Raw genomic sequence first — 23,159 nt, forward strand, 5'->3', positions numbered from 1 at the left:
TGTGTGTCCTTGTGTCTAAGTTGTCATTGATTTAAGATGTTCCGCTGATGTAGTAATAGCTTTGGCATGGAAATGGAACTCTGTGCCACCTCTCAGTCCCTGTGGAAGGCCAACAGTGTTGATGCCTGAGATGGAAATGAGGGCGTCTGGATTTTCTTCTGTCTGCACCCTCGGTCCCTGCCTGGACTTCCTGAGAGTTCTTGCTGTCCCTCAGGTCACTTGGGGAAAGTGTCCAGTGCCCTTAGCAGTGATCACAGCTGTGAGGGTCTCTGTAGGAGCCACCTGGGTGACCTGAATTCCCGACAGCCCTCAGTCTTGTGCCCAAGTGGATGACATCAGATCTGTCCTGCTTGATGCTCCTCTATCTGCATGAGCTGGGAGTGGCTGACATGAGCTCAAAAGGAAATCATGTTTGATAGCATCTTGGCAAAGCATCCTGAAAGTTTCTCAAGATTCCAGCAGAAGCCAGCACAACCAGGTGGCAACCCACAGCTATGCCAATCATGCCCATCTTGCTGAGCCTCCCTGGGCTCCCCTGTGCCAGTGCAACCAGGCTACCCCATTCCAACCACACATTCTACTGACCTCCCCCTGGGCCTTTGTGTCTGCTGTTTCTTCTACATGGATGCTGGCCTCCTCCAGTTTTTGCTGATGGAAACCTCGTCCATTCTATGCCTCAACCCAACATCACCTCCTGCTGGAGACATCACTCTTCCCCTCTGGCCCCTCACAGCCTGGCAGTTATGCCATCGTGCCCACAGGGAATCAGCCTCTGACTCACATCTCTGCTTCCTCTCCCAGAGCCAGGGTGGCTACAGAGCTTTCTGGGAAGAGCTTTGGAGTCAGACAAGCCTGCTGCCGCTGGACCAGTTTCCATAGTCATAAAATGGGGATGTTGCTAATTGCGAGGAGGGTGGGGGAGTGGCCAGCCATGTGGCCGCCCTGTGCTTGGCCCTGGGGACACCACAGTGGAGACAGCCCTGCCTGCCAGCGTGGAGGGACTTGAAATGAGGAACTGCCATTAGCGCCAGTGAGTGGTATGCTGTTGTTACCTTGGCGTGTTTGCATCACAGTGTGAGCTCTCACACTGTAATGAGCACCTGGGTGATGAGTCCATTTGTCCACACTGTTCTCCACCCAGATCGGATGATGGCTCATTTCAGCCCCAGAAGCCTTTGCCAAGGGAGGTGCCGTTTTGACACTTAGGACTAATTTGCCTGCTTTCTGTACTTCAGGTCAATGGCTTCATGCTGTGTGTGCTCTCTCAGGTCGGGCCTCTTTCACAGAACTTTTATTCGTTATTTGTTTATATGTTATTTGTTTAACTTTTTTAACGTTATTTGTTTATATGTTGTAGTAATAATAATAATTTTATTTGTCTCCCTGGGACCTGGCCCATATGAGTGACTAGTGAATGGTAAGCCTGGGTGGGGGACCCAACCCCTTGCTTTGGTTATACCAGAACAGGCCCTGTGCTACACTCATGGTTGAAGAGTCAGTGGGGGTGGAGATCAGGGCAACCGAGAAGGCCAGGTAGTCATCCACCTGGTCTTTGTGGTCTGGCTGTTGGTAAATCATGTCTGATAGCATCTTAGTGAAGCATCCTGAAAGCTGTGGCCTGAGGTCACCTCCAGTTGGGGTCTGCTGCCCTCCTGGTGGTCCCCGGGCCCTGGCCCTGTGCTCCTCTTGTTATAGGGCAGCCCTGATACAAAACGGGGTGCCTGACTGTGGGTCCTCATCTGCGCGCTTAAAAGGACTTATCAATGCTCTACTGCAGGCACACGCGAAAGGTTCATAAAAGGTTTATTTACAAGGAAAGGGGAAATGAGGAAATGTACAGCTCTGGGAGAAAAGTGGGAGACAAAGTTTTAAATGCGTCCTACCCGATCCACCGACCGGGAATCCCAAATGGCACTCAGAGCTGGCCGCGAGCCAGGAGCCGTGAAGCCAGGAGGCGAGCGATAGCGAGCCAGCCCAAGGCCCACGTGTTTGGTTTTTACACCCAACCTGGCGCTTAACTCCACCCTCAGGTGCAAGTCACCTTTCCTTTGGTGGTGACGGGATTTGTCTTTCCCAATGTCTTGATGGCTTTAGTCTGGAGTGGGAGTGGAGTCCACAAAGCCTGTATGGGATTAGCTCAGGACATCCTTTCCCCCTAACACTCTCTGGTCCATCCAGGATCAGGGCTGCTCTTTGCTGCCCCAGGGTCTGCACCTGTCATGGGAGGCCCGATCCGGTCCTCTGGTGGGCCAGGCACCCTGGGCTTGTCTCAGGGGAGGAATCGTGCCCTCCCTGGCTCGAGGCAGCAATCTCTGGGCCTGTGTCTTCAGCCAGGACTTCTGGCGGGTGAGTTCCATGCTCCCGAAGTGTGAACCAGGGCATGCCTGAAGGGACGGGCCTGGCTGCAGGACAGATGGGAGACCAAGGCTCAGAATGCACCCAGCTGCACCTGGTAGACACTTAGGTGTGCCCCGAGTTGGCACCAGGACCCAGAGATAAGCAATAACATGTTCAGGCCAACAAGAGTGACACCAGGGGAGGGGTCTGGGAAAGCGTCACCAAGCTGGTGGCCTTAGGGGGAGAGTAGGACATTTCCCAGGCCCATGTGGGGGCGTCCAGCAAGGGAATGGCCTGAGTAAGGGCATAGCAGCGTGCATGGGTCACAGGCCACTGAGGGCTGCGGAGCCCACTCAGCACAGAGGCCTGGCCCAGACAGTCAAAGACCCCGCCTGGGTCTGACCTTGCGAACTTCTTGTGGGACAGGCTTAGGCCCTTCCTTTCCCCCACAGTGCTGGCGCTGGGCAAATTCCTCCCTGTGGGGGGCTTCCCCGGTGGCACAGCGGTTGAGCGCTGGGTTGCGAAGCTGCCCTCAGCCTCTGCGGCGCCGGTTCGATCCCCGGCTGCTCCCCGGCCACCGGAGGAGGATCCCACATGGCGTGCAGACCTCTCCTGCCGCCCGCTGCTCCCCTCAGCAGTGTACCTCGGTCCTTCTGCCTGCTCTGCTCCCCGCTCTGGCTCTGGTGAATTCTCTCACCCTCCCGCGCTTCTGACTATACCCAGTGCTTGTATAAATAAATAAATAAATCTTAAAAAAAAAATTAAAAAAAAAAAATTCCTCCCTGTGGCAGGCGGATGGATGTGGGATAGGGTGCAGTGAGTCAGGGACAGGAGGCAGGTGGGGCTGATTGGGCCAGCCCCTAGGCCTAGGGAGTGGGTAAGTCAGAATAAGAAGTAGTCCCGGCCCATTAGTCAGATTCTCTATCCGCAGGTCCTGGAGCAGAACGTTTCTGCACCCCACCCTCTAGGGGCTCCACTGCAGGTTCTCTGGCAGGGTCAACAGGAGGCTTGGCCTCCCCCTCCCCCACACTCCCCCAGCCACTAGGAGCCCCTTGTGTTGCCCTGCTGGGGCGCTCAGCAAGCTCACCCTCCCCACCACTCCCAGGCCTTTGCCCAGCAGTGCCCTCCACTGGGACTCTCTTCCTCCTTTTCCTCCTGGTCAGGAATTCTGTTCTTCTTCTGGGAGGCCCAACCCACGCCTCCTCCCAACCCACAGACTCCTCCTCCTCCCTACCCCTGGCAGGCCATGTGGCAACAGATCAGAGAGCATCTCCCCTCCCCTGCCCCTCCCCTCCATGGCAGGTGCCTCCTGATTGTGGGGTCTTGAACATCAACCAAGGCTCTTAGTGTGGGTCAGGGAGGGGCCTGTTGGTGCCTCTGCTCCCAGATGGGGGACAGAAGAGGCAACTGAAAAAGGGTTAAAATAAGCTCAGGGGCCTCCCTGGTGGCGCAGGGGTTGAAGAGCGCTGTGTAGCTATCCGCAGCCACTGCTTAGATCCCTGGCCAGGGAGGTGACCCACAGGGCGCAGCAGACCTCTCCTGTCTCCCTGCTGCTCCCCTCAGCAGTGGATTTCAGTAGATCTGTTTGTTCTGTTCCCCACGGGTGTGTTACCCACTTAGACAGGTTACATCTCTTGCCACTCAGAAAACCAGACTCTGAACCATGAGATTGTTGCCACAAAGGAAGCTATTATTGGTGAGAAGCACAGCCTTGGGAAAAAAGCAATTAGTACTCTAAAAAAACAATCATCACCCCAAGTGGCAGGTGAAAAAGATTATGTAGGAAAAGAAGGGCGTGAGGAGGGTTTCATCATTTTCAGGTCTGGAAAGTCACGACGGTTTAGGGACAGTCAGTCACAGGATTATTAATGAACTTCCTGGAAAGTTGCTCTCTTCTGAGTTATCACTTTAAAATGGTGTGGGTGTTGTTAGGCACTGATGTTATCAGCATCTTCAGAAGAAACAAAATTATCTTAAGCATTAAGCAGCACATTGGCAAGGCCTCGAGGAATGTATACAGTGCATTAAACCAACCTGTCAGGTCAAAGCCTAAGGAGAAGGGGTCCTGTCATGGGCCCTGACTCACGCCCCACCTCATTTGTGAATTTAGACTCAAGTGAGTTCCCTAGCAGATGAGCAGCTGTCTGGTCCCACAGCATAATCTCTGGTTAATGTATCCAGAAGAACATGGGCCCTTGCTCTGGCCTCCAGTCCTTATGGATGGGGGCCAGATGGGACATTTATGTAGATGGGGAGATTTTAAAAAAAGATCGTAGTATAAAATGAGTCTTTATACACATGGAGGGGAGATAGAGCCCCCCTTTATATATTGGAAGAGATAGTCTTTTATTTATTTAAAAAATTTATTTATTTATACAAGAGCTGGGGTACAGGCCAGAGGCGTGGGAAGGTGAGAGGATTCTCCAGAGTCAGAGTAGAACTGGCAGACGGATCGAAAACACTGCTGAGGGGAGCAGCGGGGAAACAGGAGAGGTCTGCTGCACCATGTGGGTATCTCCCTGGCTGGCTGGGAATCGAACCCGCGTTGTAGAGGCTGTGGGCAGCTACCCAGCGCTGTGCTCAACCCGCTGCGCCACTGGGGAGGCCCAATAAAAAGCCTTTTAAAGTTGACATTTTGGTGTAACTTGACCAGGGGAACTTGAGTTAAGAGAGATTAGGCCTAGGGGAAGATAGAGGCCCAATTTGGGTCCAATTTGCTAGGCTGGAGTTTTGAAAATGACTTATTTTTGAGGAAATCACTGTGTCTCTCAATTGAAGGGCCTCCCAGGGACAGGGAAGTTTGGTTGACCGTCTTTCCCAGATCCTGGTACCAAGTGCTCTGAGGAGTAATAGATACTTTTCCAAAGAGGATATACAGGCGGCCAACAGATAATTGGAAAAATGTTCTTCCTCATCACTTCTTACTGGGGAAACAAAAGTCAAAACCACAACGAGATAGCATCTCACACCTGTGAGAACGGCTCACATATAAAGACTGTTAGCAACCAGCGTGGGCGAGGAGCGGGGAGCCCTGGGAAGTTCTGCAGTGTAGGTGGCAGTGTCACTTGGTGCAGTCAGTTGGGAAATTGATACGGACCCTCCTTGAAAAACTAAAAACACACAGCGCCTACAACCCAGTAGTACCAGTTCTGGGCATCTCTCTGAAGAACGTGAAGCCACCAACTTAAAGGATTATATGCATCACCATGTTTATTGAAGCATTAGTCACAGCAGCTAAGATGTGGAAGCAGCTAGAAGCCCACGATAGGACTGGTTAAAGGAGATGTGACCGACACACAGTGGAACACTTCAGCCATCAGGAAAGATGAAATTTGGTCATTTTCTACAACATGGGAGGAATTCGAGGGGATTATGCAAAGGGAATGTAGTCAGAAATAGACAAATATTGGATGATTTCACCTATACATGCAATATATGGAAATAAAGTGGATGGATGGGCAAAACAAAACAAAAATAACAAGTAACAAGAATGAACGAGTGGACATTGACAAATGAACTGGTGTTGCCAGAGGTGAAGAGGGCAGGTGGGTTGGCCTGGGGGTCAAGGTAAAGGGGTATAGTGGATGGCGGTGGGCGTTTTGCTTTTCATTTTGTTTTGTTTTTCTCTGAAAGAAAAAAGAGTCCCTGCTTTCCACTGTCAATGGAAACGAACAACGACTAAATACATGTATACACAGACATACTGCATAGATAGAAGTTAACTTCATTAAAAAAAAAGCTATTTTTAACTATAGTTTTAGATTTAAAAACCTGTGAAGATAATACTGACAGTTCACATGGTCTCCAAACTGTTTTCCTTTCAGTTTTTTAAAAGATTTATTTATTTATGCATATAAGAGCTGAGGTACAGGCCAGAGGTGTGGGGATGGTGGTGAGAGGATTCACCAGTGACAGAGTGGGGTACAGAACAGGCAGACTAACTGAAATACACTAGTGAGGGGAGCAGCAGGGAGTCAGGAGAGGTCTGCTGCGCCATGTGGGTTTCTTCCTGGCTGGGGATTGAACTTGTGCTACAGTAGCAGCGGACAGCTTCATAGACTGCGTCTTAACCCCTTGTACCACCAGGGAGGCCCTCCTTTTAGATTTTTAAGATTTATTTTATTTATTTCTGAAGATTTATTTTTATTTGTTTATGATTACAAGAACTGGGGTGTAAGCCAGAGGTGCGGGAGGCTGATGAGAGTGTTCACCAGCGACAGAGTGGGGAGCAGAACAGGTGGACCTGTTGTAGAGCAACCCCAGTAAAAAACGGGGTGCCTGACTGTGGGTCCTCACCCACACACTTAAAAGAACTTATCAATGCTCTACTGCAGGCACACACAAAAGGTTAATAAAGGTTTATTTACAAGAAAAGGAAAAATAAAAAAATGTACAGCTCAAAAAAAAAGTGAAAAACAAAGTTTTAAATGAGTCCTACCCAATCCGCCAATCAGAAATCCCAAAATGGCGCTCTAAAAGCTGGCCGCGAGCCAGGAACTGTGTAGCCAGGAGGTGAGCGACAGCGAACCCCACCAAGGCCCACGTGTTTGGTTTTTATACCCAACCTGGCTGCCCAACTCCACCCTCAGGTCCCAGCCACCCTCCCTTTGGTGGTGATGGGATTTGTCTTTCCCAATGTCCTGATGGCTTTAGTCTGGAGTGGGGGTGGGTCCACAAAGCCTGTATGGGATTAGCTCAGGACATCATTTCCCCCTAACAGACCCACTGAAATCCACTGCTGAGGGGAGCAGCAGGGAGACAGGAAAGGTCCGCTGCGCCCTGTGGGTCAGCTCCCTGGCTGGGGATGGAACCCAGGCCTCAGTGGCTGGTGATATCTTCATAGTGCTGAGACTTTAATCCCTGAGACTTTAACCAGGGAGCCCGCTCCTTTATTTAGTTGTTATTTTTATTCCCCCCTCCCAGATGTTCCCCTGTTCCTTTCCCTCCCCCTCCGCCTTAACCTCAGAGCCCTCGGGGTATTTGCTGAAGTCCTTTCTCATGGCTAAACACTTGATTTCCTCTAGTATCTGAACATATAGTGCACCTCTTAGGATAAATGGACCAATATTCATTATTAACCGAAGTTCAGACGTTATTTGAATCCCTGTGGATTCACGTGGCGCCCTTTCCTGCCGCAGGACTCCACATCACACGCAGCACCTGCTTTCTCATCGCTGTGGCTGGATGTGGTGGGAGGTGAACTCCAAGCAAGTTCTTTGTGAGCGATTCCTGCCCACCAGCCAACCGCAGGGAGGCTGCTGGACCAGGGCGCCTGGACTTTGAATCCACTCCCACGTGGGACCCTGGGCCTGTCTTTTCCCTGTGCCCTCTCGGGCCCCACTCTCTTGTCTGTGCAATGAAGGCCTGGATGGCTGCCACGGGGTGGGGTGGGCCTGGGGTACACATGTGAGGGAAGTTTCCTGGGTGTCCTGGGTGGGGGGCACTGACAGTCGTGGGGGTGTCCCTGAGAGCAGCTGGGACCCACCCTGACCTCACTGAGGGCAAGGTGGGGGCCAGTGCTCTGACTTAGGGCGCTCAAGTCCAGGGTCAGGGCCCACAGAGCTTTGCTGTTTTCCCCAAGACTGTCTTGTTTCTCTGTAAAGTGGTGACTGGCAGGGCCGCTTCTGAGGGTCCCTCTGGCTGGGACGAGCGCAGGGTCACCGTTTCTGGGGGTGAGCAAGCCACACTTGCAGCGGCAGCGAGGCGGGGGGGCCTCTGCTCAGCTGGGGGGTCCAGCCTCTGCGTCCACCCACTGCCCACACCCGGCTCAGGCAGAGGCCCGGCTCCACGGCCTTCCTCCCGGCTCCTGCCGGCCTGCCCTGCCCCTGGGCTGTGGAAGGGCCGCCGCTGTCCGCAGCACCGGCCGGGGACGTCCAGGATGGGGGTGGCGCTCACATCATCGCGGGCCACCCGCCCCGCCCTCCCAGCACGCGGGCCCGGCTCCGCGGGAGCGCCCGGCGCGCCCCACGCGCCAAAGAAAAGGGGGAACAGAGGACCCCAGAGGTGAAAATAAGGCGCCCTGAGCCTCCAGGCCCCCCACACGGACGCTGCGTTCCAGCTACTTTCCAGGCCCTTCCCAAGTTCTGCGCCTCCGCAGTGGCCGCTCGCTGGCCCCGGAGCCCCCAAGCCCGCCCCCCGCGCAGCCCGGCGACCCGCCCCCCGCCCCGCGGGAGCCCGTCCGGGCCGGGCCGCCCCGGCGGGCGTCGCGCTCCCCGCCCGGGGTCCCCGGAGCCGCGCGGCTCAGGGCGCACCCGGGGCCGGGGCGGGGCTGGCCGCCCGCGGGGTGCTGGAGCCGCCGCCGGCCCCGCGCAGGAAGGGGCGGGCAGGGGAGCGCGGCCGGCCGTGCCGGGCCTGTCCTGCCGCCCGTAGCCGGCGCCGTGGCCTCCTTTCGGCTCCCGCCCTCGCCCTCCCGCGGGCGCGCCCGTCACGCCGTCCGTGGGGCAGGGCCGCGGGCGCACCCCCGGGGGCGGCTGGCCGCGGAGGCTGGGGTGGGGCGCGCTGAAGCCCACGACGGCAGCATTCGGGGCCCGGGACCCGCGCGGGTCGCTCGCCGACGGCCGCGATTCTACCCGAGGTAGCCCGGGACGTGCCGGAGCCACCGCGCCCCGCCCGGGTGCAGGCGGTCCCCGCGGTCGCCCCCACACCTGGCCCCGCCCCCGCCGGAGGCCACGCCCCGGGGTCCCCAACTTGAGCCTCGCGCGCCGGCCGGGCGGCAGGTGCAGCCGAGCAGAGTCGTGCGCCGCGCGCTCCGAGACGCGCCCCCGGCCCCGCCATGGGCAACAGCGCGGGCCGCAGCGACTTCGAGTGGGTCTACACCGACCAGCCGCACACGCAGCGGCGCAAGGAGATGCTCGGTGAGGCCCCCGGCCCCGGCCCCGCGGCGAGGGCCACCCCGAGGGCGGTCGGAGCCGCCCGCGCGCGCGCAGGGGCTGTTGCTGCGCGCCCGGAGGCTCTGCGGGCTCTTCCCGACCCCCGCTCCTCTGCCCCTCCGCCCCCAGCGCCCCCGCCCGGGGTCCCCAGGGCCTCCCCGCCCCGGCTTGGATCCCCTGGTGTCTCAGCCTCGTCTGGGATCCGGACCCCAGTGGGGATCGGCGCGCGCCAGGGAGCGCGTCCCGGCCGCTGCCTCCCGGCCGAGGGACACCGCCTACTCGCAGGGCAGGTGCCGGGGCGCCTCGGGGCGCCGCGCGGGGTGCGCGCCGGTGAGGCAGCTTCGCGGTGGTCTGTCCTCCGCCCGCGGGGCACCTGCGTGCGGGCCTCCGGGTCCCGCGGGTCCCCCCAGAAGCCCCCAGTCCCCCGGAGTACTCAGGAGCCCGCGAAGAATGCACAGGAGCCTCAGTTCAAACCTTGTACCCCAAACCCGTCCATTCTGCTCCGATCTTCAGAGCTCGACACGCAGGGGCCTGCCTCTGTCATTTAGGGTCGCGGCAGCCGTTTTTACCGACATGGCCCCCCACCCTGCATTCTGGTTCATGCTCCCACATCTCCAGCTCCGCAGGGGCGTCTCCGAAGAGCCACAAGTCCATCAGGGCGAAAGGCTTCAGCCAGAGAACAGCTAGTAGTGGTTGCGGGTTGGGGGGGCACTCCCCACCAGCTCCTGCGCCCCCAGCAGAGCTGTCCCCCTACAGGTGACAGTGGTGTCGCCGTACCCTCAGGTGCACTGGGGCTGGCAACTGTCACCAATGAGAGCGACTAGTGACACCTTTTCTTTGACGGTTTAAATGGCATTTGTCTGATGGTTGGTTTCATTGTTGAACAGGTGTTTAAATTTTCTTCTCTTGGGTAGTTTTTGCTTGTTGGTACTTCCAGCCTTTACTTAGGCGACATTTGTCTTTTGTGTAGCAAATATTTCCCCTTTACGCATATGTGTCTTCTGCTGTTTTTCCTTAAGTGCACTGGAGTGCTTCGGATTCTTCCCTCTGGCGTCTTGCTGACCCCGGAGCCTGTGGGGCCCCTACATTGTCTGGGTGCTGGCTTCACTAGGGGTGCGGGCCTGCCCCCACTCCTGCACGGTGCGCACGCGCCCCCCCTCCCCTCGCCAAGCCTCGGGGCAGAGCCCACGACACCACCAGGCTGATGGTCCTGTGCTCATTAACCTCGTCCTGGGGCGCCACATGCAGCAGTGGACTTTTCACCTTCCTGCCCTGGGCATGCGAGGCTGGACCGCTGTGGCGGGGGCTGGGGGTGGAGACCTTGGGTGGGCTTGCGCTGTCCTGGCTTTCTCCTATGAGGTGTGCATAACCCTGCGAGGTCTGTGGTTTCCCCAATGGCAGAGCCTCTCCCATGCCCCTCAACTTCTGGGGGGGTCGCTCCGAGGGACCTTAGTGATCCTGTGGTTCCCTCCCTCCCCCCCTAGGGAGGTGTCTTGGCTGCTCCCCATAGCAGTCCGGGCAGGGCTACCTTCTCCCGCTCCCTCCCCTGTCCTCCAGCGCCCCTCACAGGCCCATGGGCCACCTGGTTGCAGGTGGAGAATCAGGGAGACATTCTGGGGCAGCAGCTTGAGGGGCCACCCAGAGCTGTGGGGAAGGGTGGAGACTGCGCTGCAGCCCTGCCCAGCCCGTTCCCAGCCTGCACAGTGGGCACAGGCCTGCCTCGCAGGGTGGGAGGGAATGGCGCTGCGAGCTGGCGTGGGGCAGGTGGCACCAGGCTCAGGACAGGGAGCTTGTGGAGCAGGGTGGCCCGAGGCGGCGAAGCCTGGAGAGAGCGAGGTGACTTGCTCTGGGGAATGGGGCCACCTCCAGGCCCACCTGGCTTGCGCCGCCTCCCGCACACCCAGGTCGTGCTGATGCACCTGGAATGTGTCATGCTCTGCCCACTGGGCTCTTGCCAGCTGGGTGTTGTCTCCCTGCGCCGCCCGCTCGCTCTGCTCTGTCCGGCCTCCCACAGGACGGCCCCCTGGTCCCTGCATGAGGTGGTCTCCAGCTCCCCAGCCCACTACGTGGCTCCAGCCCGGGGCTCTGGTCTCTGGGTGCGGGTGGCTGAGTTTGCACTGTGGAGCTGCTCCTTAGCTCTCCAGCGCTTACTCATTAGCCCTGGGCCTCTGGGCAGGGCAGTGGACGGATGAGGAAGTTGAGGCTTGGATGCGTTCGGGGAGGTTAATAATAGTATTCTCCTTACGCATTTGTTGTGTGGATTAAATGAGGTGGTGTTACGTGCTCACCCGGACTCTGCCTGTGCCAGCTGTGACGCACGCAGGCCCCAGCTCTCTGCAGGACAGGGGGCCTTCTCATCCCTCTCTCCTGACACCCACGCCAGCCCCAGCTCAGAAGTCCTGTCTTGGCAGAAGGGGCGGTAGAGTGAGGCTCAGAGTGGGGGGTGAGTGGTCAGGGCCGCCCCGTAGGCTGCCGAGGCCAGATGGGCCCACAGCCGTGCAGCCCCCGCCAAGCTTTGGGGTTAATAGATGCTTAATAAAGATCCTAATCTCGGAGCTACAGCCAGAGGTCCTTCCAGGACCGGTTGTGGCTGCTGGGCATGTAGGGCGGGCCAAAGTCCGCTCAGTCCTGCTGGGTGTGGCAGGCTCCCCTGGTGGGGGGCTCCCCAACCCCTCAGCAGCCCCTGAGAGCTGAGGCCCCTGCGCGGGAGGCAGGCACGGAGCAGGCCTCGTCCCCTTGGTGTTCAGATTGCAAGCCAGGCTGGGCCGGCGGAGTAAGGGGCAGGCTTTACCTGTTCAAAAACAAAGTTTTGTGATTTTTTTTTTTGCTTACGAAATCGGGGAACACACATGGTAAGAAAAATTCAAATAACCAAAGGAGAACAAAAGGGAAACACACGGAAGTAAGACTTGGCGCTGGCTGGCCTGTTTGCTCAGGAAGGGCCCTGGCGGGGACTCCGGGAGGGTGTGATCCAGCGCTCGCTGGCTGGGGCTCGGGAACCTGCCACACGCCTCGCCCCGCCCCAGAGGTGCTGCTTGGGTGGGGTGCAGGGCAGGTCACAGGGTCATTTTCTGCTCCCCCTACCCTCTGCTGTGCCCAAGGAGACCCTGCGCTCCCACAGCAGGTGCCCACAGCGGGGCTTGCAGGCCTGTATCCCCACAACTCCCAGAACCCAGAGGCTGTGGCAGCAGCTCCAGTTGAGCCCAAGGCCTCAGGCCAGAGCCCCGAGGCCTGGGGCAAGCCCCCAGCTCCACTGGGATGTGAGCAGAGCCCAGGGCAACAGTGTGAGGAAGGGAGGTGAGCTGTGCCCCTCCTTGGAGGGGAGGGGTGAGGGAGGCAGGGCCCACAGCAGCACAGCCCGTGGGCTGTCTCTCAGAGGACCCCCCTGGATTCCATTTGGCCTGCTAGTGCCCTCTCTGCCCTGTCCTCAAGGCCCTCTGCTGGCTCCCCTGTCTCTGCCTGGCCTGGCGGGCACCTGCACGCTCCACCCCTGCACTTTCTTCTCACTCTGCTCTCAGAGCTGCCCCCCCCCATCATGCCGCTGCACCTGCCTGCCGCCATCAGCTGTCCCTCCTTATCCTCCTGCCAGGTGACCTGCACTTTCACCTTGTGACTTTTGCCTCCATCTATAAATCTGTATTGATTCTTTGGGGTGAGTAGTTTAATAATCCGATTCCCTGATTCCACCCTGGGCTGCCCCCATTACTATGTCCTCGGGCCTGATGCATGCAGCTGCTTGAGGGGTTGGACCCACAGGGCAGCGGTTCTCCCACATGCTCTTGCTGGCTCCTGGGGCCTGCCAAGAACGGGGTGGCCGAGCTGAGGACCTGCCAGCTCCAACCCCATGCCCGCAGTGCCAACCTCGCCAAGTGCAGTTTGGAGACACCCATTTTAATTGGCATTTCTCAGTGCATCACTGAGGTTGGAGAGCACCTGCGTGTAGCCACGCTACCTTCTTTGGGGAGTTTTATGTGCATGCCCTGGCGCCTATCCCCAAGGGGTCGTCTTTCTCTCCATTGGTCGGGTTTTCTTTTTTTGTTTTTTAAAGATTTATTTCCTTATGCATACAAGAACTGGGGTATAAGCCAGAGGTGAGGGGGTGGAGGGTGGGGGAGGGTTCACCATGGAGAGGGGAGCAAAACAGGCTTGGTGGGGTGCTCCACGTGCTCCCTGCTTGGCCCACGCCCCAGGCGGTCTCTCCAGCCTGTCCTTGGCCTTGGCACTGGAGCGCTATCTCCCTCTGCCCCACAAGCTGCGACACAGCATGGTCTGCAGACCCGCCGGGACCAGCTCTGCCGCTGCTCACACGCGCGCACGCCAAGAGCCAGCTCACATGCCCCTTGCCGCACGCGCTGGGTCTGCCGCGGCCGGCCTTCACCCCACCTTCTGTAATTCACACCGCATCCCGGAGGTGTGAGTTACATGCCATAAAACTCTCATTTTAAAGGCCCAGCCCAGGGATTTTTAGTAAAGTTGCATAATCCAGTTTGAGAGCATTTCCAGCCCAGTGTCTTGGGACAGCGACGGCCCTCTCCTGGCACCCTCTGCCTGGACATGCCTCACCTCGTCTTGGCCCCATGGGCTGTCTCCACGCACCCCCCTCCCCCGCGCGCTGGCTTGGGAACCTCTCTGGTCTCTGATCCTGGGACCTTGAGCAAATATTTGCCTGTGAGAAACAAGCAGGTTTAGCGAGTAGCAGGTGGGAGGGGGGAGTGCGGCTGCAGGAGGCGGGGGGCCCTTGGGAACCCCCGGAGGAAGAGGCTTAGGAAGGAGGGATTAGAGGCTTTGTGTGTTAGATGCTTGTCCAGACAAAGTTACTACACACCGGGGCAAGGCAGGGAGCACCTGGGCCTCCACACAGAGCAGCTCTCAGCGGACAGGCCCGAGGGCCAGCCGGAAGCCGGGCCCGGGGCAAGCTGACCTGGGAGGCAGCCGTCTGGGGCGGGGGTACTGGGTGATGAAAGGCCACGACAAGGCCCCAGCCATCTGCCAGCCTGTCTGCCATGGCCTTTGGCCTCTCTAGGAGAGTGGCAGCGGCCCTCACAGCGCCCAGGCCCCGGAGGCTAGATGGGGCAGCTTAGGTATTTGCTGTTTCCCTCGAGCCAGGATTGAATTTCCTCGGCCAGGCAGTTGGCAGGTGTAGTGGCAGGAAGGGCCAGAGCAGGTTTTCTATGATTCGAGCAGATGGGCGGAGGAGGGAGAGTCCTGGAGCCCTTGGTGGCTTTTGCAGGCTTTTATTGGGATTTACCAGGTACACGGCAGGCAGGGGTGCTGGGGGCCCGGGAGACTGGCAGGCCCCCAGCCCCCAGCAAGTCTTCACTCTGGGCTCTCCGGCCTTCTCTGCTCTCGTGGTTCTCTATGCGCTCCGTGATGCCGCCCTTATAAGCCCAGTCTCTCAGCCCTGGTGTTCCCACTTACGCACGCCCACACCCCACTCCAGGTGCCCGCCATCAGGCATGCATTCAGGACCTCAAAGACCCATCATCCATCCTGATGGCGCGAGGGCAGAAAAGCCTGATACTTTTTTTCACTTACCCCACAGCAGAACGGCGAGTCAGCCTGGCCCTGCTCGCCACACTGTTAGGGGCATTCAGAGTGGCCCCGCTCCTGAGGTGGGGCTTCAAGGGGTCTCCTCTGCAGGCCCTGGGTGCCCTGTTGCCCTGGTGTAAGGGCAGGACAGGACACAGTGCAGGTTTTCTGATCCAGCAGACCGGGTAAAGGAGGAATCAGAGTCCTTAGTGGGTTTTTGCAGGTCTTTTATTGGGGTTCACCAGGCATATGGCAGGCAGGGGTGCAGTCCTCCCAGCCCCCAGCAAATCCTCACTCTATCTGTGCTCTCTGGCGTTCTCTGCTTCTGCTTCTGCTTCTCTGCTTCTCTCTCGGCTTCTCTTTTGGCTTCTGCTGCTGCTGGCGTCCCCGTGATGCCGCCCTTAAAAGCACAGTCTTAGCTCAGCTGAATCCCATCTACCTATGCCCACACCCTATTCCAGGTGCCCGCCATCAGGCATGCATTCAGGACAAGGATCCATCATCTATCCTGATGGCGGAAGGGCAGAAAAGCCTGACATTTTTCCTTACCCTACACCTGGGGTCCGCGGGTCTCAGCCTCACGGGTCTTGTGGGGCACCCTTCTGGCCGTGGTCCTGGGACCCGCCCCTCATATCTCCTGCTCTGCCTCCGCTCCGGGGCCTGGCCTCCCTGGCCGCTGCCAGCCTTCTTGGAGCTCCTCCTCCCCGCACGGTGGTCCAGAGGGCGGATCTGAGGCCCCTGGCCCCTTCCCCAGGGTCGCCACTCGTGGCCTGCATCAGTTGCGTCATTTTTAGTTGCTTCGAGCAGGGCCAGGCCTGGCGGCTGTCAGAGCCCGGACTGCCAGTTCTCATGGTCAAAGCAGGGGGCGGGGCGGGGGCAGACCAGCCTCCAAGACCAGCACCCTTGGCCCAGAGGCCGAGAGGGAGTTGACTCTCAGATCAGAAACCTGCTCAGTAACCAGGTCAGCTCATGTTGATCAAGGACTTGTACCCCCAGCTCAGAGCCTTCACCCCCACTTCCCAGATGCTGGGGAGGACGTTCCCTATCCTACTAGGTTGGCCTGGGGAGGGGCTGAGGGCCAGGCACCCCAGGCTCCGTAGGGGCCTCTCCTGAGCCGGGGGCAGCTGGGCCCTTGGGAAACTGTCAGGAAGAGGGAGAAGGGAGTGGGTTCCTGAAGGGGGCCAGGCAGGGGTGGGGCAGGAAAGGGACCCCATGGGTGTTTTCCTTGCTCCCCTACATCCGACCCTGCAGGTGGGACTTATTACTTTTGTTGAGTGCTAAACTCGAGGCCCACCATCCAAGTTCTCAGCCAGTGGGCTCTGTCTGCCCTTGATCCCAAGGGCCATGGACTGGGGATCTGGTCCCAAGGCCCCAGCACATGCCAGTTCACTCACCTGGCGCAGGTGTGGCCTGCCCCACTCTCTACCCCAGGCTTGGCCTCCTTCCAAGAGGAAGTGGGGGGAGGGCTCACCCTGGGAGGCCTCTGATCATCTGGGCTCCCAGGTGTGCCCCAGAGGGTGGGCTGGCCCCTGTCCTGGGAGCCGGAGGGTGGGCTGCTCCCAGTCAGCAGTGCTGCACAGCAGGTGCGCCCCAGTGTCACCCCAGGTGTGCAAAGGCTGCGGACTTTGCATGTGATTTCCCTGGTGCCTCGCCCTGGCCGCCAGGAGGCCAGTTCTTCCCTCACCTGCTCACAGCACTCCTGGGTGCCCAGCCCCCGGGCCCAGCCCTGCTGGAAGCCCCTACCCTCTGGTGTGTCCCTACCCACTCTGACCCCCTTTGGGGACAGGAGCAAGTGGGGATGAAGCCAGGCCCTGGCAACTCCCTGCCCTGAGTCGGGGCCTCATGCAGAGCCCACAGGCAGCCCTGCCCCCAGCCTGGGCCTTCTCCCCATCCTGGGCCGGCCTCCACCGTGGCAGGGCTGGCAGAATTGGGGTCCTGGGGGACAGGGCTGGCCCTCAGAGGGACGGGCAGGAGAACGGAGCACTGGGGTTAGCGGGGTCACCCCAAGGTCTCCTGGCCCAGCCTCAGCTGCTGTTTCTGGAGCTTCAAACGTGTGTTGCCAGACAGCTCCGGCTGATGCCCGGGGTGGGCAGGGCTGCTCCTTCTGGAGGCCTTTGCCAGCCTCCAAGGGTCACCTGCTCTCCCGTCCTCACACCAGCCTGGCTGGTGGGGTCCCCGTGCCCACCCCTCCCACCTGCTCTTCCTCTGTGGGCCACACTGGGCTGCTGGATGATCAAGGTGCCCTTCGAGTGTGGTCATCTGACCTGGGCCTGATGCCAGGTGCTGCCTCAGTCTCTGTCCATCATCTGACCCCTTTGCAGGTCATGGGATCAGGGCGTGGATATTTGGGGGGCTGTGATTCTGCCCCCACAGTCTTTCTCTCCAGCCTGTGAGCTGCATCCCTGCCCTCACGCTTTGCACCCACAGCCCCGGGCTCGAGCCTGTCCTCCTGCCAGGAGTTAGCAGCCGGGTGCCTCAGCGAGGCAGGCAGGGCCCAGGCAGCCCCACGAGGTCATGCCGGAGCCCTTGGCCTGCCCCTTGGTGTCCCCACCACCGAGCTGGACTGGGGGCTCGTGCGCACCCCTGGAGACTCCCTCCTCGGGCATGGCTACCTCCGGGCAGAGGCGGGTCTGCGTGCTTGCCCTGGCCAGCCAGCCGTGGGCACCTGTGCCTTATCTGTCCACCCCTAGTGACCTCCTTCTGGTTCAGAGTCAGAGCCTGGGGGCTGAGCCCATTCGCCCAGAATTGGGATTTAAAGAAATTATTTTTATTCATTTGAGGGTGTTTTTAGGGGGCACACTCCTGGCTCTGCTGGTGAGTCTACCATGAACTTCTTGAGGAACCACTGAATTGTTTCCCACAGTGGCCGCGCGTCCTGCAGTCCCCCCAGCGATGGACAGACGGTTCCGGGTCCCCCCCCCCCCCCAGGGCTGCTGACACTCGGCCAGGGCCCTGGCTTTGGAATCTCACCGTGGAGTCAGTCTGGAATGTGCCCCTCATGCTGATGTGGGGTCTCTTCCGGGCTGATGGGAGGAGTGTCTGTTCAAATCCTTGCAGGTTTTTAAACTGAGTTGTCTTTTTGTGGTTGAGTCAGAGGAAAACTTTCTATTTTCGGGAGGGTGACCCCTTGTCCGGAGCCGGGGTCTGAAGCCGCCCTGCATTCTCTCTGGTCCCCAGGGACGCCGTGGCCCGTAGGCCCTGTTGAGTGAGGCTGGGGTTCCCGAGCCCACAGGGCACCTCCCCTCTATCCCAGGCAGGTCCCTTTGCCCACCACGTCCTTCCCTGCACCCCCTCTGTGGCAGCGCATGGCTGGGAGGAAAATTCTTCAGGCTGAGTCATGGCTGGGCTCCGGCCTGCCCGGTGCAGGGCGGGCTGACCGCGGTGCCTGTGCAGGGTGCTGATGGCTTGTTCCTGGCCCATTCCAGTCGGAACTGGCCTCTGCGGCTGGCCTGGAGACCCTCTTCATGGGCAGGCCTAGGAGGTGGAGCCCAAGGGTGACCGGCTGCTCACTGGGCACAAGGGGTGGACGCTGAAGGCCAAATCCCAGCCCTCACTGACCTCAGTTTCTCTACCTGCACCCTGGTCAGGCTCTGCCTTTGAGGTTCTTTCTGCTCTTGACTGGGAGCCGGGGCCGGGAAGTGCTGGGGCATCTGCACCCTGAGCACCGATGACGCCGGGGAGCTTGGCTCCTGCCTCTGGGCGCAGCTACCCTCTGCCGGACCCTGCCACCCAGCAGCCCAGGGCACCCCCTCCCCGCTCCCCCCCCTGCTTGGCCCAGTCCCATTGCTTTTTCCTTTTCTGTAAAACAAAATCCAGCACAAAAAGTACTAAAAGTACAAAAGATACGATAATAAACACCCCCCACCCAAAATAAATGCATTCAACATTTGATCCTATTTCCTTCGCCCTTGACTGTTTTAAGAACTGAAGCAGTTGAGACAAAGCCAGAGCCCCCGGGCCCCTGTGTCTGACACCCCCGCCCCTCTGAGGTTCCTGATGGAATTGGGGGTGCCCAGCCCCACTCCCCCCTCGACTGAGTGGAGTCACCAGGGCATGGCACTGTGCGCCATGGCCGGGATGCTCTGGCTGCTGGGACCTCCACGACCCGCGGGGACTCCTGCCCTTCATTTAGGCTGGTGGCAAAGACCCCACCCCAGGGAGCCGCCCAGACCCAGCCACCCAAACCCCGCCCCTCGTGCTGCTCTGTTTACCAGGGTTGGGCCCTGCAGAGGGCGGACTTCCTGGAAGTGGGAGTTTTTGCTTAGAACTCAAGCCAAGGGGGGTGGGGGAGGGTCCACGATACAAGGATAAAAGCTTAAGCTTAGTTGGCAGCCAGAGGGGAAGGTAAAAACCTGTTGGCAAAGCCCAGGGCACTGGTGTGCAGACTCCTGGCAGCTCGGTCTGCAGGAAGAGGGGCACGTCCCCCGCGTTCAGGGTGGGGTCCACTGCCTCCCGCTCTGCCTGGGACTCCTGGGACTTGGTACCTATATTTTCGCAGGAATTTTAGGAGCGCCTGTTCACTTTGACGTAGGCCTCTCAGTCAGGGGTTTGCACCTGTCTCTGCCTTTTCTCAAGGAGAAATAAATTAAGATTTATTTATTTACACATACAAGAGCTGGGGGTCAGGCCAGAGGCGTGGGGGGGGGGTGAGAAGATTTACCAGAGACAGAGTGGGGAGCAGAACAGGCGAATCCCCTGAAATTCACTGCTGAGGGGCGCAGCCGGGAGACAGGAGAGGTCCGCTGCGCCATGTGGGTCACCTCCCTGGCTGTGGATTGAACTTAGGCCGCAGTGGCTGGTGATAGCTCAATAGCTCTGAGACTTAAGCCCTGCACCACCAGCGAGGCCCACAAGCGGCTACTTTCAGATGGAAACTTAAAGTGCTTTATCTCAATTGCCCCCACCTGCCCATCAGTCAGGCTCATTAAGGTATCAATAGGTTCTAGGGGCCAGAGGCTGCTGCAGGTTTTGGGGGAGGGGGGGTCCCTTGAGGGCCAGTTTATCTCCAGGTCCCAGGGCTTAAGGGAGGGTGGACTGTGGCAGGCACAGTGGGAGGGAGGGAGCTTAGAGGGAGGGGCGGGCCCTGCCACCCGAGGTCAGAGGGGCACGCTCATGCCTCTCCCATCCTCCCTCCTGCAGCCAAGTACCCGGCCATCAAGGCGCTGATGCGGCCCGACCCGCGGCTCAAGTGGACGGTGCTGGGGCTGGTGCTGGCGCAGCTGGCTGCCTGCTGGCTGGTGCGGGGCCTGACCTGGCGCTGGCTGCTCTTCTGGGCCTACGCCTTTGGGGGCTGCGTGAACCACTCGCTGACGCTGGCCATCCACGACATCTCCCACAACACGGCCTTCGGCACAGGCCGCGCGGCGCACAACCGCTGGTTCGCCGTCTTCGCCAACCTGCCGGTGGGTGTGCCCTACGCCGCCTCCTTCAAGAAGTACCACGTGGACCACCACCGCTACCTGGGCGGCGACGGGCTGGACGTGGACGTGCCCACGCGCCTGGAGGGCTGGCTCTTCTGCACGCCGGCGCGCAAGCTGCTCTGGCTGGTCCTGCAGCCCTTCTTCTACTCGCTGCGGCCGCTCTGCGTGAACCCCAAGGCCCTGACCCGCATGGAGGTGCTCAACGCCCTGGTGCAGCTGGCCGCCGACGCCGCCATCTTCGCCCTCTGGGGGATCAAGCCCGTGGTCTACCTGCTGGCCAGCTCCCTGCTGGGCCTGGGCCTGCACCCCATCTCGGGCCATTTCGTGGCCGAGCACTACATGTTCCTCAAGGGCCACGAGACCTACTCCTACTACGGGCCGCTCAACTGGATCACCTTCAACGTGGGCTACCACATGGAGCACCACGACTTCCCCAGCATCCCGGGCTGCAACCTGCCCCTGGTAGGTGGCCGGCCGCAGGCAGCCCCGGCCCGGGGAGGGGCTCCTTGACCTCACTGGCCGGCCACGTTCTCGGGGGTGGTCCCTCGGGAAAGGCAGGCCGCCCGGGCCAGATGCGCACTGGCTGGAGCAGGGGTGTTGGAGGGGTGCTGAGAGGCATGTGCTGTGTGCCCTTGGGTGGCCACTGCCCGCTCTGCTTCCACTCCTCTGCAGCGGAGGCGCACGGGGTGTGAGGCCCCCTCCCTTGGCTGGCGCCCGCCCAGCCCTGCTTCCTCCTGCCGCTGCGCTGCCCTGTGACCCTCCACGGTCGCCTCACGGCACAGACAGCAGGGCGGGCCTTTCCCTTGGGACCCAGGGGCTCGGCCTGCGTGGAAGCTCCCGGGCCGGCCCTCTGCCTTGGAAGAATCGGAGAGTTTATGCGGGAGAAAAGGGGGGATAGGAGGGGAGCCGGAGGGAGGTGGAGGGGGAAGTGTCACTGGCGCCTCTCGCCACAGAGCTGGCTGTCCCGTGCCCCTCGGCCTGGTGCCTGGCGGAGGCTTGTGAGGGCTTGGGGGAGGGACGGAGGAGGGGACAGGGAGCTGGTGTGACGCGGGGAAGCGGGGAGGAAAGTTGGAGGGAGGACGGTGGCAGGATGGCGGGATCAAGCCCGTGGGCTACCTGCTGGCCAGCGCCCTGCTGGGCCTGGGCCTGCACCCCGTCTTGGCTCCAGGGAGAGGGCGAGCACAAGCAGCGGCGCGGGCCGGTGAGACGGGCTGCGGTGGCCCGAGGCACGGGCGAGGATGCGCGTGGGAGGCCCTGCGTGTGCGCCCGCGTGCGCCCGCTGAGGCTGTGTGTGAGCACTGGGCCGGGCCAGCAGGGCCTGGAGTCTGCCCCGGCCGTGCAGCCCTCTGTGCCCCCCTGTGCCGGCACCATCTCACAGAAGCTGGACGCAAGCCCTGCTCCTCCCAAGCAGTCATGGGCTCCCTGCTGGTGCCCGGCCAGCCTCTTGAGTCCCCAAGTCCCTGTCTCGGTTATAAGCAGGCCTGGGGCACTGGTGCCTCTTGGGGGAGGGGGTGGAGGGGATTGGTGAGAGGCTGGGTTGGTGCCATGGCAGGTGCTGAGGCTGGGAGCACTTCCTGGAGGTGCCGAGGGCACTGCGGGTGGAGGGGCCGTGGGGCTGCAGATGAGGGTGCTGAGGGTGGGAGGGGGTGGGGTGAGGGTGGGGCAAGGCCATGGGCCCAGCCCTGGCTTGGCAGGGCTCTAGCAGGACGAGTGAGAGCCAGCTCCCAGAGGCTTCTGAGCAGAGGCTGCAGGCCGGGCTTCTGGGTGGGGTGGGCAGGGTGGCTTTTGAGTCCTTGCCTCCGCTGGGTCAGAGCCTGCAGCGGCCTCCTCCCTGGGGCCTCGGGCTCCGTGTGGGCCAACCGCCCTCTGCCTTCGGGCCACGCTGGCCTCCCCCCTGGCCTCGTGGGATATGGGTCTTCCCTGGGGGAGGGGTGACTGGGTGTGTGCGTGTGTGCACACATGCTCAGGCATGCCTGTGTGCACACTTACTAGTGCATGTGTGCATTCTCACACAAGAGCATGCGTACCCACCTATGCACATGCTCACACCTGCTTGCATTTACGTGACACTCATGTTTGCAGTGCACATGCATGCACACTCTCCTGTATACTGAATGCGCATGTTGGTGCAACTGTGCATGTGTGTGGGCATGTGAGCACATGCACGCCTGTGGCAGGAGTGTGTGCAGGGCGTGGCTTGTGACCTGGCCCCCTCTCGGCAGGTGCGGAAGATTGCGCCCGAGTACTACGACCACCTGCCGCAGCACCACTCGTGGGTGAAGGTGCTCTGGGACTTCGTGTTTGAGGACTCCCTGGGGCCCTATGCGAGGGTGAAGCGTGTGTGCAAGCTGGCCGAGGACCGCCTGTGAGCGCCCGCTGGTGCATGTGGATGTGGATGAACCCTGCAGCGCCCTGGCCACACTTCCTGCGTGGAGCTGGCTGTGCCTGTGCCCCCGCGGCCTGGGGCCTGGACCGGTTTGGCTGCATTCAGTTCCTGTAGCCTGTATTGCTGCTCTTGTCCCCAGAGCCCTGGGGACTGGCCTGGAGGCTGTGGACACAAAGGTCTAGACGCTTGGGCTGCTCTCAGCTTGCTGATGCCCATAGGCCAGACCCTTTCTGGGCCCCACCCGTGAGGCCTGGCCCTGCCTGGGTGCTGCCCTTTGGGCTCATTTCACTGGTGTCTTGCCCTCAATTAAATTCAGCGTATTTCACACCCACGAATTGTCCTCCAGGAGGTGGTCTTGGCACCAGTCTGGGCATGTGAGGACAAGGTCCAACTGGCTCCGGCAGGGTGTGTCGGAGACCTTTGTGCCCCCAAATCATGTCCCACCTGCTCCCCACCCTTCGGGGCTGCAGTTGCTTGCACACTGTCTATGCAGCGTTCCTGAGGGCCCTGCTGTGGGTGCCCAGTGCTGCGGGTGTGGGCAGCAGGAGGCCCTGCCTGTCCTCGAGGCACATGTGGCACCACTGCCCCCCATAAGCAGCCTTGGGAGCCCGTCCCCGC

General features: G+C 60.2%; 1 protein-coding gene across 1 annotated transcript; it reads left to right on the forward strand.

The window, feature by feature from the left end:
- Positions 1 to 9,109: 9,109 nt before the first annotated feature.
- On the forward strand, positions 9,110 to 22,524 carry DEGS2 (delta 4-desaturase, sphingolipid 2; the record flags this gene model as incomplete). Its single annotated transcript, XM_084241199.1, has 3 exons — positions 9,110 to 9,191; positions 19,875 to 20,617; positions 22,378 to 22,524. The coding sequence occupies 3 exons, from the start codon at positions 9,110 to 9,112 to the stop codon at positions 22,522 to 22,524; spliced, it is 972 nt and encodes a 323-aa protein (XP_084097325.1).
- Between the last annotated feature and the right edge of the window lie 635 nt (positions 22,525 to 23,159).

This window comes from Talpa europaea, assembly GCF_964194135.1.
Source record: "Talpa europaea genome assembly, chromosome: 8".
Taxonomy (NCBI): Eukaryota; Metazoa; Chordata; class Mammalia; order Eulipotyphla; family Talpidae; genus Talpa; species Talpa europaea.